The sequence below is a fragment of the Bufo gargarizans genome, chromosome 7, assembly GCF_014858855.1.
Source record: "Bufo gargarizans isolate SCDJY-AF-19 chromosome 7, ASM1485885v1, whole genome shotgun sequence".
Taxonomy (NCBI): domain Eukaryota; kingdom Metazoa; phylum Chordata; class Amphibia; order Anura; family Bufonidae; genus Bufo; species Bufo gargarizans.
In genome coordinates, this window is record NC_058086.1 from 53,004,598 (window position 1) to 53,020,960 (window position 16,363).

Here is a 16,363-nt window from a genome sequence, read left to right on the forward strand (position 1 = left end):
CCGCGGCGCGGACATTGCCCGTGCATTGGGGACCGCAAATTGTGGTCCCCAATGCAAGGAACGGATACACAACGTTCGTGTGCAAGAGGCCTTATGCGCTGTATTAAAGGGGTTGTTCAGGCAGGCTCTCCCTCTCAACCTTAGATCCGAGGGATGCAACTGGGCAGTACAGGAGCCAAGGCAGTTCTATCACTTCCAGTGAGTACCGTGCACTGCTCCCTACTGGGCTTCATACAGTCCCACTGGCGATGGCAACTGTACTTCCCAGTTTGCAGTTGCGTCCCTCGACACCCAACATCAGACTGCGCTGGGACAGCATGCCTGGACAACCCCTTGAAGGGGTTGTTCACCCCTGGGGACCTTTCGGGCAGATCCCTCAGTATAGCTGGACCTGGAGAGGGAATCGTACATGCCTGATCCCTGCCACTGGATTCGGGCTGCTGCAGCTCTCCCCGCATCAACAGGTCACATGGCTGCAGTGGCAACATATCGCCCATGCCTTACGTGACCCAATGACATGATGCATGGGGGATATGTCAACGCTGCAGCCAGTCATTGCTTCAAGTGTCAAACCAAATGTTGGCATGGGGGGGAGCGAAGGTGCCGAAACCGGAGGGGTGGGGATTAGGCAACTAGGATTCCCTCCGCAGGTCTTGCCATGCTAGGGGAATGGGCGTTGTCTGCCTGAAAGGAGTGGATAACTCATTTAACTTCTCCGTGTGCGAGTCTTAGAACCACAATCAGGACTGGATCATAGGATAGAAACGCAATGCCTTACAATCCAGTTCCTTGCTGCTACTGTCGCAATATGGACCAAGCCTCTCTCACACGGCCATAATACAGGCGCCACATACGGACAACGCCACCGTTTTACCAAACCCAACCCAGGTCACCATAGGTGAAGTCCTCTGCAGCTGTAGTAGAACCACTGGGGTTATGGCCAGAAGTAATCAGCAGGTAAAACCCTACGACCTCAATCAGTCACCAATTTATACATCATTGACTTGTAGCAAAACCTCTCAAAAGCAAAAGGCCAAGAAAATAGCTGAAAGCAGCATTCAACCAGGCACTGAACTGGTTAAAAGCAAAAAACCAATCTGTAAATGTAGTAATTAGTATCTAAATGTAGGAGAAGTAACAGGATGCTAATAAATCTGTACCTAAGATCACAGTTTCTGACGATGCACTGCAAATACTGAGCTCCTAGTGAAGTTATGGGGGTGATCTGTGCGGCTGTCTACTGAACAATGCGTGAAAACCCTCTTTTAGTGAACTGCACAGAAAGGGGGCGCCAGAGGGTTCGAATTCCAGACCCAAGAGCGACGCCGCTTTATCCCCTGGGGTGGGTGCAAGCTCAGGGTGGAAGAGTTTTGGATGAGAAATCTGGAGGTTATAACTCATCTTCAATCTGGTTCTTGAAAAAACTTCCAGTAAGTTTTTCCTGAGCTTCCTTCATGGCGTCGACCACTGGAGGGAAAAAAATATATAAAATATTAAAGAAAAGGTAAGATTATTAAAAAAGATCCACGGTCAGATAAATCATACATAACCTGTCAATAACAGAGAAGTCAATGTAATCTCTGAGCAGGTTTGATACTAAATGCTCAAGCCAACATCGGCTCTGGGGGAAAAAAGAATAATCTGGCATATGGGATATGAATCCGCACGATCCTTTGTTCCCCAGGTACATAAGCACTGCCTAATTCGAGTAGACTGGTTTACAGGAGAAATACCAATCATCCAAATAAGTGATGAATGGGCAGGGTTCAGCGTGCCGTGGAAGAACCCCTCCACAAGATGGCGCCTGGTAACGAGACTACAGTAGCCTCACGCATGCGCTGCGGCTGCAAGTAGCGGTGCATGCATTAGCGTATTACATTATGAATCCGAACCCAAGTTCGTTAATGAATGTGGCGTCCATCCACAAACCCTGGTTCAGATTCGTCATTTAATACATTAATGCATGCGCCGCTACTTTCTACTGTAGTCTCTCGCTACCAGGCGCCATCTTGAAAGAGCCTCATTGGAGGCAATACATTATAGCCATGTACTGAGTTAAGGATTCATTAGGAATACGAGTTATATGAACGAACCGGGTTTATTCAAAGCAAGCCGAACCTGGTTCGCTCATCACTAACATCCCCACCCCCTTTTAAAGGGTTTATTCCACTTTGCACACTGTTCCCACTGCAGTAGTCACGCTCCCCTCTCTACATGCTAGCTAGGTGAAGCAAGCACTGGGTAACATTACAGAGCAAAGCATGCTGGGTTTGGTTAGAAAAATAAACAGGAAGTTCTGCATGTAAACAGGAAGTTCTGCATGTAAACAGGAAGTTCTGCATGTAAACAGGAAGTTCTGCATGTAAACAGGAAGTTCTGCATGTAAACAGGAAGTTCTGCATGTAAACAGGAAGTTCTGCATGTAAACAGGAAGTTCTGCATGTAAACAGGAAGTTCTGCATGTAAACAGGAAGTTCTGCATGTAAACATCCTGCCAGGATGCAGTGATGCTGAGAACAGGGGAAGGAAAGTGCTGACATAAAAAAACAGGTATATGAGACAAAACTATGCAGTGTTTGGGGTACTCTCAGCAATTTAAAGAAAAAACAAAAAACACATTTCATTGTGAAAGCGGAGAACCTCTTTAAGTTAGACGGTGAATGGCAACCAAAAAGAAATTTGGTGTGTGTGCTTTGGTGCATACATATAACACTTCTGGAGCCCTCCCTTGCCTACAAGAGAACAGTGATCATTGGCATGGGACTCACAACGTATCACAGGCACTGTTATATGGTGCCTTTCTATCAGAACTTTTGCACACGACTATTTTTTTTTCCTGTGTCTGTTCCGTTTTTTGCGGCCATTCACTTAAACGGGGCTGCAAAAAAAAAACGGAAATGACTGTGCATTCTGTGTCTGCATGGCTGTTCCGCCCCAAAAAATAAATAATAAAAAAATATAGAACATGTCCTCTTATTGTCCTATTACTGACAAGGATAGGACTGTTTTATTATGGCCCGGACGTTCCATTACGCAAAATGTTGAATGCATAAGGCCAGTATCCGTGTTTTGCAGGTTTGCAATTTGCACACAGCAAAACAGGCAACGGCCGTGCGCACGAGCCCTAAGGCAGAAGTGTGAGCTGGCAAACTTCCCGAACTAGTTAACCTCAGTTAATAAAAAGGAGCGGCTTCTCGCGTACCCTGTTCAGCCGCGTTGTAGAAATACTTGTAACTCGGGTTTCCTTTGGAGTTTATGATCTCAGGACGGACGTGTCCACTGGGATCTGCAAGAAATGTCTGAAATGTAAAACCTGTAGTTCCTGGGAATACATGACAAATTACTATGGCTCTGGAAGTCAGCCGGTGTGAACAGTCTACGACAGGCATCCTCTAAACTGCGGCCCTCCAGCTGTTGCAAAACTACAACTCCCAGCATGCCCAAACAGCCTACAGGTATCAGCCTACTGCGGGGCATTGTGGGAGTTGTAGTTTTACAACAGCTGGAGGGCCGCTGTTTGAGGATGCCTGGTCTATGATACGCTATCAGTCACACCAACGTAAAAAAATCATCAAAATCCAAACAAAACTGTAAAGTGTGAATAATGCGCTGAAAATGAATCATATACTACACTCACCCAGGAAGAGAATTCTAGGGATGTATGCACCGTCAGGGCTGAAGGCTTCATCCTTTGGCTCTTCCTCGTCCTATGTAAAGGCAATAAAAATGAATTTGATGCGTTTTGTACAAAGGGTTGACTCACCGCAAACCGTGCCTTACAGGGGTTGTCCGGTTTTCCCATATTGATGACTTATCCTCAACCCATTTATATTAAAGGGGTTTTCCAGGAATAAACTATTCCTCAGGATAGGTCATTAACATCAGATCGGTTGGAGTCTGACTACCCGAAACCCCACTGATCAGCTGTTTGAAGAGGCCACGGGAGTCTGTTGAATGCTGCGGCTTTCTCACAGCACCGTACATTGTATAGTGGCTAGGCTTGGTATTGCAGCCTAGTGACGTCACATTCGTGTCAACAGACTTGAGCTGCAATGCCAAGTACGACCACTGTAAAATGTATGGCGCTGTGCTTGGCAGGCTGTGATGCGACACTCAGACCCATTCAAACAACTGATCGGCAGGGGTGCCGGGAGTCCGACTCACACCAAATCACATATTGATGAGCTATCCTGAGGACAGGTCATCAATATTGTACTCCCAGAAAGACCCTTTAATAGATGAGAAACTGTTGCTACAGGGGATATGTAAAAAAACTTGAGCATTAAAAAGACTGGACATCCATGTAACACATGGACACCCTGGGGGAGACTTTTCTACGATGTCTATGTGTCCTAATAGGGCATACAGGCAGGCCCACCCCTTTAAATTGGGTCTCTTTAAAAGGGTTGTCCAGTTTCAGGAGGAAACCAGACAATCCCCGCAAAGTGCCCAAAATCAAGAACTTACCTTACAGATCACACACCATTGCTCCGGTTATCCCAGATGGGCTTTATTTACCTGGCTGCAGAGGTGACATCATGTCAACCACAAGTGACTGCTGCAGTCTTCCACTGACCTCGTCGGGTGCACTGCTGAGGCCAGCGATTGTCTGCAGTGGATAGGTGTTGTGGACATGACGTCACCACTGAAGCTGGATAAATAAGGCCTGCTCAAGAGCGGCGGTACAAGATCCGTGAAGTACGTACTTACCTGCTCTTTATTTCAGCTGGATCCTGGTAGTTGTTCAGTTTCCTTTTAAAACCAGACAACCCATTTAGGGATGCACCCCTCTCTCCAGAACCAGGCACCGCTCTGTACACTGTGTAGGGCAGGGATCAGCAACCATCGGCACTCCAGCTGCTGCAAAACTACAGTTCCCAACATGCACACTTATCTGTATGTGTAACTCCCATAGAAGTGAAAGGAGGAGTCTGGGAGTTGTAGTTTCAGAACAGCTGGAGTGCTGGAGGTTGCTGATCCCTGGTGTGGGGGCTGTGCGTAGTCACTACTCTCTCACTCGTTTGGGACAGAGCTTCAGTAACCAGGCACGGCCACTACACGGTATACGGCGCTGTACCTGCTCCTGGCGTGCTGCATGCTCTGCAATGAATGAGGGCGTCAGAGCCGCCAATCTAATGCTGACAACCTGTCCTGCAGAACACTGCATGGTACGTGTACAAGCAGGATAGCCATACATGTCCATCCACCGCATAGGCTTACAAACTGGGCGGGCGCCATGATATCGTCTACAGCATAGTTACCTCCACGTTTACCATGACGAAGCTATGGGAAAGCTCAGAGATCTCCTTGGACTCAGCAAACTTTGGTTTCAGAGCTGCAGGAGAAATAAAGTAATAAAGTTGAGGACCCTTCAGATGTCACACAGATCGTTACTCACATCGTCATTCGGGACACACAGTATGAACACTGGCCAAACCGGAGTTTCTAAAAATGCATTTCCATACTGTGGGCCCCCTTTTCAGGGTTTTGCCACCATGTTTAACTGGGGGACCGCAATACCAATGCTCGTTGGAAGAAAAGGGACCATATGCCTGCTGAAAAAAAAAATGGTCACCCATGGTTTATAAGGAGCGTCCAGGACCGAGCTCTCTTTCGTGTCTGGCTCATGGGTTTAGTGAACAGCAGGAAGCCCCCTCTAAGAGCCAGACATGGACTAATGGGGTACATGCCAATGAGGGGGGTCTGACATCAAAAACATGTCTCGCTTATCCAGAGAACATAAGAGAAATGTCAGAGAGGTGGGTGTCCAATCGCCGGGGCCCCCGCAGTTTGCTAGAATGGCCGCTTTTGGTCTGAATGGCTATATGCAAACATTTTCTTGGGTCGGTCAACGCAGGGAAAAGACCTGGGGTCAACACTAGTGATCGAACATTTATCACCTACCCCCCTGGTCAGAGGGGAAATGTTTTTGACTGTATTAACCTTTAACCTCTTTATAGCATTAGATGGGGGTTGTAGTCACAGGCAAATATAAAAAAAGAGGCCTAGCGGAAACGAGAGGCTAGTGCTGGATCCTGCTGCTGTGATACTACTACTCCCAGCATGCCTACTTGCTCGGCTTTTCTTTTAACTCCAACAGAAGTGAAAGGAGGATGCTGGGAATTGTAGTTTTAGAAGAGCGGTAGAGCCAGAGGTTGCTTATCCCTGCTATAGGCCTTCTAGCTTGGAGGGTAGTGTCAAGGGCATTCTAATCTAAAAACTGAGATTTAGTCTAACCGAGAAACGGTTTTCCAGGAGTCCGACATGACAGCACCATAGGGGAAGTCCTATTGATCTCTGTAGGGACAGGAAGCGAGACCTCCCCCCGCCCCCACTCTCCAGTGTTTTCCAAATTACTACACCGGATAGAATCCAACTTATTTATTTGAACTCACAAATGTTTAACATCACATTGATCCATAAAGTCAGAACAAAAAGAAACAAGGGGGGAGTGGAAAGGGGGGGGGGGGTAATACCGGGTGCAGTCATGTTGGACTCCTGGAAAACCATTTACCAGTAAGGCTAAATCTTAGTTTCCAGGACATCCCTCCATGACAACATCACTGGAGAACTATCAAATTAGACAGAACTATAATGTTTATATAATGTAATAAAACTAGACCAAGTAGCTGCCTTGCAAATTTGGCAAGAGGCCTCAGCTTTCTCTGCCCACGAAGCAGCCATGGCCCTGGTCAAATGGGCTCTCACAGTCAAAGGGCAGGATACACCCTGAAGTCTGTAGGATTCCACGATTGTCTCTTTTATCCATCTAGCCAAGGTCTGTTTTGAGGCCTTGCTGCCTCTGTTCCTTCCACCGAACTGAATGAAAAGATTAGCCGATTTTCCCCAGGATTCTGTTCTCTGAAGATATGCCAGGATTATTCTTCTGACGTTTAGACCAGGATTCCCCAACTCCGGTCCTCAGGGCCCACTTGCCGGTCAGGATTTAGGAGTATTCCACAGAATGAATACCTGTGGTAAGTCCTGATGCATAGACACTAATTATATCAGCTGCCCAATACTAAGGAAATCCTGAAAACATGACCGGCAGGTGGGTCCTGAGGACTGGAGTTGAGGACCACTGGTTTAGACGATGGAAACGCTCCTCCTGCACCTTTTTGGGGGAGGCACAAAAAGGAAGGAAGAATTATTTCCTGTTCTCTATGAAAAGGAGAGACCACCTTTGGTAAGAAAGATGGATCCAGCCTTAGTATTTACGGTCGTCTAAGATCTTCAAGTATGGTTCAGCAATCGACAAGGCCTGAATCTCCCCTATTCTACGGGCCGTAGTTCTAGCTACCAGGAACGAGGCTTTGAGGGACAAAAGATATCAGATATATGTTCTACTGGTTCAAACGGTGTCTCACAAAGGTCATTTAGGACTACATTAAAATCCCAAGCTGGAGCAGTCTGTCTAAATGTAGGTCTCATCCTAGACCATGCCTTTACAAATCTTTTTATCCATCTATGTTCCGCCAACGGAGTGTCCAGAAAACAGGCTAATGCCGAAATCTGAACTTTTAGGGTACTAGGTTTTAGCCCCATATCAAATCCCATCTAAACAAAATCCAGAATGTTACCTATTGAGGGGGAAGCATTATCTGGATGATTAAGAGACAACCAGGATTTAAACTTCTTCCATATCTTGTTGTATATGGCTGAAGTTACTGGTTTACGACTGTTCTGTAAAGTCAATAGTACCTTGTCTGAGAGACCCTGCCTAAAAAGGCAGGGTCTCTCAGACAAGGTACTATTGACTTTACAGAACAGCCACCTCTGCCAGAAGTAACAAAGCCCCCCCCACCCACCGGCCTGGAATCATTGTCTTCCTGGAATCATTGTCTTCCTGGATTATTATTGGAATTTGGATTGAGGAGAAATACTCTTCCTCCTTTCCTTTAGGATAGCTCCATCTCCCCATCTAGCCTTTACCTCTAGGTGTTGTATTTTGAAACTGTCTAGAAAATTTCTGATTTCTCCTCGGGAAAGCCTTTCTTCTTATCCGTTGCTCTTTCTAGAATAGTGTCCAGGACTGGTCCAAACAGATAAGATCTGGAGAAGGGGATTGCACATAGCTTCCAAGAATAAATTATCTCCCCTGACCATGACTAAAGCCAAAGAGCCCGCCTTGCCATATTTGTTAACGTCTCATTCCGAGCTAAAAAAAACAGATAGACTCAGCTGAAGCATCTGCCATGAAGGCTGTAGCCATCTTCAACAGTGGTAGAGACTCCAATATCTCCTCTCTAGAGGTTTTTAATTTGCGATGGTCTTCAAGCTGATCTAGCCAAAGATTCATTGCTCTGGCTACTGACATGGCAGCAAGATTCCCAAGCTTTCTTTAATAATCCATCTATCTTATGATCCATTGGATCCTTCATCTGAGAGGAGTCTTCAAAGGGAATCGTAGTTTCCTTTGCCACCTTTGCTACTTGAATGTCGACTTGGGATTTCTTCCTATAATTTTGTGTCTTCCGGATTTAATAGAAGTCTGCATTTAAATTCACGTGGTAAATACAGTTTCTTTTCCTCATCTTCCCACGCCTCCTCTATTAATTCTTTCAAATTTGAGTTTACTGGAAAGAGTTGTTCTTTTTCACTCTCAGGCCCCCGAACATCTCATCCTGAATAGTTCGGGCCTGTTCCTCATCTTCTACCGCCATAGTTTGTCTTACTGCAGTTAGAAGGGGATCTGGATCCTAGCAGGAAAAGAGGTACCGCCTCAATTCTTCCGAAAAGGAGGAAGGGAAACTGATCATCTTCCACCAATTCTCCCTCTGAATAATATAAGCCATCGTCTTTAGAGTTGGAACCCATTTGAACCCTGGGTCTCTTCGACGGTGGCGGAGAGGGGACTGGAGATGGAACCAGGTTAGACACAGACGCCTGAACTTCCTCTCTTATCATAACTCTCAAGTCTGACAAATAAGAAGGCTGCTCCTCTTTAAGAATTTTTGTAAGGCAGTCAGGGCATAATTGTTTCTTGTAAGACTCCAGAAGTCTCTTAGAACAGGTCATACATGGGACTTGTGTCCTATCTCTTTCTTAACCTAGAGAGAGAGAGAACACAAGAGATTCCTATAGTCCATACATTATGACGGACAGGACAGGGAAAGTAACTTACATAACCCTGGGCAGGGGAATCTGTACTACCCTCCGGCTTTCCAGATACCTGGACCTCCATGATGCACAGACTGAATCCCTCAGCTGCCGTCATATAAATGGACTTACCCCATTAGGTTCCCCCCCCCGCCGCTGCACCGCTCCTCCTTTGGGGACTAATTCCATGGAAGAGTCGACCCCCATGTGAGGCCTCACTAAATCAAGGCCTCCAGCATGCAACGACATCTTCCGGCGCACGTGCCTGCACTTCCGGCCACGTGACCTGACCGGCAATCGCGCACACAGACGCGCGCCCAGAGGAGGAGTAGTAGCCGCAGCAGCGTTCCCTCAGGAGAAGCGGCATCGGCTTCCCCGATACCGCGGCTTCCTCTACAGAGATGATGCAGGAGTTTTAGTTCGGACCCTTCACCAAGCTCCCTACAGGTATCGGGGAAGAGCTAAGGGACCCCTTCCCAGAGGGGTGCTAGCTTAGGCTATTGGAGACTGTGAAGAGAGGCATAAACCCCCCGACCCAACCTTCTTTTCCTAAAGAGGGTACTTCTCCTCTTCATCCCTAAGCAGGGACTCCTTCTCTGCATCCCTATCCCTGTAGGGAAAGGAAGAACACTGGGGAGTGGGGGCGGGGAGGGGCCTTTTAATCTCTCTCGCTTCCTGTCCCTACAGAGATCAATAGGACATCCTCCAGTGGTGCTGTCATGGAGGGGCGTCCTGGAAAATGGGGCTTTCAATAAGAAATAAAAAAATAAAAACAAACACAAGTAGATGTTTTCTTACCTTTGCAGGCGCCGCACCAGGTTTTATGGATCACAAGCATGATTGGTAAACCGCTGTCAAAACAGAGAACAGATCAGCCCACACGTCCCATACTATATGTACTAGTAGGGCACCATAGAACGGCATTTCCCCAAAGACCCAATTGGCCATTACCTGCTGGCTGCTTCCTGCTTCCCGTCTTCCAGAGTTCTCCAGTGGATGTTGTCTCCAAAGCCTAAAAAATAAAAGATAGTTGCAAGAAAAACAAATCAATAAGATAAGCTTAAAGGGGTATTCCCATCACATATAATGGGGGCATATCGCTAGGATATGCCCCATTGTCTGATAGGTGCGGGTCCCACCTCTGGGACCTGCACCTCTAAAGAGAGCTGTGGCTGGAGGACCCCGGGTTTCCTGAGGTCCGTCCACCACCAAGCGCTGCTCCCATAAAAGTGAATGAGAGCGCACGCGCGGCCCCTGCTCCCATTTATTTCTATGGGGCAGACAGAAATAGCCGAGCCAGCGCTCTGCTATTTTCGGCGGCCCCATTGAAATGAATGGAGGGAGGCTGTGCATGCGCAGTGCACCCTCCATTCATTTCCCCACTCTGCTCTCGTTGTAGTTGTGGGTCCAGCACCTACCACACAATGGGGGCATATGCTAGCGATATGCCTCCATTGTATATGATGGGAAAACTCTTTTAAGGGCACATGCACAAGAACGCATTTATTTTCCGTCTGTTACGTTTTTTTTGCGGACCATATGCGGAACCATTCATTTTATAGTTACTCCATGTGCATTCCGCTTCAGTGCTGCAAAAAAATAGAACACGTCCTATTATTGTCAGCATTACGGACAAGGATAGTGCTGTTCTATTAGGGGCCAGCTGTTCCGTAAAACTCACACAGACATGATTCGTATTTTTTGAAGAACCGTGTTTTGCGGACCGCAAAATATATATACACAGTCGTGTGCATGAGGCCTAATAAAGGATATGGCTAAAACTGTTAAAATCCAGAGCCTATTAATAGACCCTTAATGGACGCTCAGTTATGCAGGTAAACAGCAGCTTTATAACCCGCCACCAAAAAAGAAGAAGCTGTATTGCGACTGCGAGCCACAAACATACTGTACTTAAAAAGTCCTTTGACCGTTTCAATTCAATGTCAGTAATAACTCTCCTCTCAGGTGTGCTCATGCCAGGCTTGGGTGGCAACATGCCAAACTAGAATATTTCCAGAAAAGGTACTTTGCTGGTAACAGGTCCACCCAGGACACCTAAGGCTACTTTCACACTGGCGTTTTGGCTTTCCGTTTGTGAGATCCGTTCAGGGCTCTCACAAGCGGTCCAAAACGGATGAGTTTTTCCCAAATGCCTTCTTTATTGATAAGGATCCGCTCAGAATGCATCAGTACCATCTCCGTTCCACTTTGGAGGCGGGCACCAAAACGCTGCTTGCAGCGGATCCGTTCTAACATACAATGTAAGTCAATGGGGACGGATCCCAATCTGTCAATAGAAAACGGATCCGTCCTCCTTTGACTTTCAATGGAGTTCATGACGGATCCGTCTTGGCTATGTTAAAGATAATACAAACGGATCCATTCTGAACGGATGCAGACGGTTGTATTATCTGAACGGATCCGTCTGTGCAGATCCATGACGGATCCGCACCAAACGCGAGTGTGAAAGTAGCCTAACCTACTCAGGCACAGAGTATGCCCACTCAACCATCTAGTGACACCCAGGACACCTACTCAGTAAGCCCTCTTACCCATCACGATACCCAGGGTGCCCAGCCGATCCTCCGGTGATGCCCAGGATGCCAATCAGCAAGAGGGACTTCATAGGGTGGACACTAAGTCAACTACAGAGCAATGTGCACAGCCACAGAGTCTCCAGCTAGAGGGCAGACCAGTGGCATTACCTCTGCCCAGCCCTTCACCAGCAGATACCAGTGCTCCCCCAGCCTAGTCAGCCCCCCTGGTGACACCCAGGATGCCCAGTATAAGGTAAGCCTATAGATCAGCTATAGGGCGAGTCACAGTCACCAAGGTAAACTGGTCAGCCCTAGCGCCGGCAGCATGCACACAGCAGTGCCATTACCTCTGCCCAGCGCTCCACCAGCAGACACCAGCGCTGCCCCTACAGCCAGGAGGAGGACGCCGACACACAGCACCGAACACCGGCTGTTACAAAGCAGCATGTTAGCGGAGGAGAGCGGCTTAGACCGAGCACTGGAGGAGCAGCGTCCGGGGGGAAGTGATGTGAGCCGGATGGAGGCGGCCCCGCAGTGACCGGGAGGAGGCGCCATCACCGCCTGTAGAGACAGACCCCATATATCAGCTCTCTGTCCCTGGCACCTCATGTCTAAGGGGCTAGGCAGAGCAGGTGGGCGCCTAGGGCAGCACCATTGTAGGGGGCACCTGATTACGTTGCAAGTTTGGGTGAAAAACAGCGACCAAAAATGTATCTATGGAGATCAACCTCTGGGATGTTCCTAGCGGAACCATTCATTTTAATGGGGCTGCAAAAAAACTAAAAATGACTCTGTGTGTATCCCATATCCGTATGTCCCATCCTATTCTTGTCCCTTCTGCGGACAAGGACAGGCATTGTTACAATGGATCCACACACAAAAAGGGAATGTTACACGGACGTCACCCTTTTTTTGCAGATCCATGTTTTGGGGGCTGCAAAATACATACGGTCTCGTGCATGACCGTGTGCCCCTGTTTCCGTGCTGCGGTTCGCAATAAATGGGCGCCGACCACGTGCCCGCCTTCTGAGGACGCGGACCCATTCACTTGAATGGGATCCGTGATCCGCATCCAAAAGTCGGCACCACAGAAAAGTAGTGAATGCACTACTTTTTTGCGGTGCGGAGGCACAGACAGAAAGCCCCCGGAAGCACTCCGTAGTGCTTTCGATCCGTGCCTCCGTTCCGCACCGTCTCTTCCGGATTGCGGACCCTTTCAATTCAATGGGTGATACTGTGCGCACACGGCCAGTGCCCGTATATTGCTGACCGCAATACAGGCACGGACCTGCTACGGTCGTGTGCATGAGGCCTTAGGATGCATTCACACAAGCGGTTGTATTTTGCGGTCTGTAATGCGCGGATCCGCAAAAAAATACAGATGATGTCTGTGTCGCATCCATGTTTTTTGCGGATCCATTGTAACAATGTCTGCAAAACGGACAAGAATAGGACATGTTCTATCTTTTTTGCATGTTCTATCTTTTTTGCGGGGCCGCGGAATGGACTGCACACGGAGTGCTGTTCGCATTTTTTGTGGACCCATTGAAATGACTGGGTCTGCATCCAATCTTCAGATCGGATGCAGAGCAAAAATACGGTCGTGTGAATGAGGCCTTACCGATATTGATGACCTAATCCCCGGGATAGTTCATCAATATCTGTAATCGGTGGGGATCCGACACCTTCGTGATCAGCTGTTTTCAGTATGAGCTGGAAACTGAGGCCTAATGCACACAACTGTATCTATTTTGCATTCCGTAAATCGCAGATCCGCAAAATATAGATGCGATCTGTGTTTTTTGCAGACCCATTAACTTTCACGGCATCTGAGAGTGCAAAACTGGAGCGATTCCCCCACGCAGCGATCAATAAATGAGCCCTCATAGAACTCTGTAGACATACGGTAACTTTAAAAAAAAAAAAAGTTATGGGAGTCAAAATATGGTATTTTTCCCAAAGCTTTTATTTTTTTTAAGTATTAAAACCCAAGGAAAAACTATAGAAATATGATATTGCCGTACTGACCTGGAGAATGAAGGTCATGGGTCAGTTTTACCGCATAGGGAACGCCATAGAAACAAAACCCATAAGGCCTCATGCACACGACCTTATGTATTTTGCAGTCCGCAAAAATGGATCCGCAAAAAATACGGATGACATCCGTGTGCATTCTGTATTTTGCGGAACGGAACAGCCGGCCCCTAATAGAACAGTCCTATCCTTGTCCGTACTGCGGACAATAATAGGACATGTTCTATGTTATTGTGGAACGGACATACGGAAATGGAATGCACACGGAGTAACTTCCATTTTTTAATGGAACGAACACAGAAAGAAAATACGTTTGTGTGCATGAGGCCTAAAACTGTGGCGGAATTATATATTTTTTTTCCAGCTTCCCACTTCATCGTATGTATTCCAGTAATTTGACGTTATCCCCTGCAATCGGCTATGTCCATCAGTCTAAGGGCTCGTTCACACGAACGTGTGAAGCCCATGCTGTGGACCACAAATTGCAGTCCGCAATGCACGGGCACCGTCCGTGGGGCAGGCGCATGGGGATCGCAGACTCATTCACTTGAATGGGTCCACGATCCTTCCGTTCCGCAAAAAGATAAAGCAAGTTCTATCTTTTTGCGGTGCAGAAGCACGAAACTGAACCCCAGAAAGCACTCCGTAGTGCTGTGTTCCGTTCTTCCGTTCCGCATCTCCGGATTTGCGGACCCATTGAAATGAATAGGTCCGCATCCGTGATACGGAATGGCCACGGAACAAAGCCTGTGTATTGCGGATCCGCAAATGCAGTCCGCAATATGGCAACAGGGCTCCACACAGTTGCTGCAGCTCACGCTCAGACAGCACAATGCTGCAGTCTGAGCGTGAGCTTCTGAAAGGGTGGACATCCCTATGTTCGTCCAGGCCCTGCGCCAGACGGAGGACAGGGAGCCAGAAAACCGGACTGTCCGGCCTAAAACCGGACATCTGGCCACCCCACCCAGACCACTTAGTACAGATGCCAGGTGCAATCCATTGTGATGCAAGGGACAGCATCTGCACATGGTCTGCAGCAGTACCCAGGAGGAGAGGCCGTGTGACGCCTGCTCCGATGCTCTCCCTTGCCCTACGCTGTATAGCGCAGGGCAAGGGCTGTTTATATTTTCACACTGCTAGGTGGAAGCTTCCACCTAGCAGTGTTCCTGGTGACGTCACAGGCACTGATGGGCTAGCTTTAGTGCTGCCCTAGCCACTTTACAGGCTAAAGCCCGCCCATTAGTGCTGGTGATGTCACTGGGCTCACTGCTAGGCAGAAGCCTCCACCTAGCAGTCCCTATGGAGAGCCCTGTATGTCACTGGATCTCCAAAAAAAAGCCTTTGCCCTGCGCAATTCAGCCCAGGGCAAAGGAGAGCATCCGGGCATGAAATGTTCCGATGCTTATGTCAGAGGGCTGTCTGGGTGAAGAAGGGGATAAGTCCGGGCAGGCGGTGATGGGCATGAGACTCCCTAGTGTCACCCGCAATGCTAGGGGGGCATTTTTTTTGTCTTGGATAACAGGCATGTCAGGAGTGGTGACAGGTCCTCTTTAAAGGGGTCGTCTTACTTCAGCAAGCAGCATCTTTCAAGTAGAGAAAATTAATACAAGGTACTTACTAATGTACTGTGATTGTCCATATTGCCACCGTTGCTGGCTGTATTCCTTTTTTTTTAATCACATTATACACTTCTCGTTTCCATAGTTACGACCACACTGTAATCCAGCAGCGGTGGTCGTGCTTGTACACTATAGGAAAAAGTCCCAACCTCTCTGGTGGCCGGGACCCTGGGAGCTCACACAGGCTGGTGCCTTTTCCTATACTGTGCATGCACGGCCACCCCTGCTGGATTGCAGGGTGGTCGTAACCATGGAAACGGGCAGTGTATAATGTGGTGGAAAAATAAATCCAGCCAGCAAAGGAGGCAATATGGACAATCACAATACATTTTAGTAAGTGCCTTGTCATAACTTTCTCAACATGATAAACGCCATTTGCTGATGTGGGACAACCCCTTCAACCCCCGGCCATTTTTTGTTTTTGCTTTTTTCGTTTTTCACTCTCTGCCTTCCCAGATCCATAGCTTTTTTATTTTTTCATTCACATAGCCGTATGATGGCTTGTTTTCTGAAGGACAAGTTGTACTTTTTAAAGGCACCACTTAAAAGGTTATTCTAGTTACATGTTAACCCCTACGCACTGCCTAGGCCTAGGGGATACTTGTAGTAATCGCAATACCCCTTAAAGGGGTTCTGCAGGTTTTTTTAAACTGATGATCTATCCTCCGGCCTTCTCGCTGTTTACCGCATGCCCAGTGACGTCAGTGGCCTGGGCGCAGCTAAGCTTCAGGCCATTGATACTAGTCCTGACGTCATTGGGCCTGCGGTAAACAGCGAGAAGTCTGCGGCCCCCCGCCGATCAGATGCTTATGATCTATCCAGACCAGAGGATAGATCATCAGTTTAAAAAACTGCAGAACCCCTTTAAGGGCAGGGTGATTTGGGCTAAAAAAATAGGGACTGTCCCTTCAAGAGGGACACCTGGAGCTATACACATGCCACCTATGTCACAGGCAGCAGACATTCTCAGCATCTGCCTTGCACTGTGTGAGTGGTTGACGCTGTTGCCATAGAAACTGAACAAGTCCTCCTAGCCCAGGAGCGTCGCGGAATGACGTCACGGCGATCTGCTGT

At 47.8% G+C, this 16,363-nt stretch overlaps 1 protein-coding gene across 1 annotated transcript; it reads right to left on the reverse strand.

The window, feature by feature from the left end:
- On the reverse strand, positions 1 to 12,153 carry TXNDC12 (thioredoxin domain containing 12). The gene is made up of 7 exons (XM_044301159.1): positions 11,984 to 12,153; positions 10,051 to 10,111; positions 9,898 to 9,950; positions 5,262 to 5,335; positions 3,638 to 3,707; positions 3,203 to 3,286; positions 1 to 1,467 (listed from the first exon to the last, which is right to left on the reverse strand). The coding sequence occupies exons 1-7, from the start codon at positions 12,081 to 12,083 to the stop codon at positions 1,391 to 1,393; spliced, it is 519 nt and encodes a 172-aa protein (XP_044157094.1). The 5' UTR covers positions 12,084 to 12,153; the 3' UTR covers positions 1 to 1,390.
- Positions 12,154 to 16,363: the final 4,210 nt, after the last annotated feature.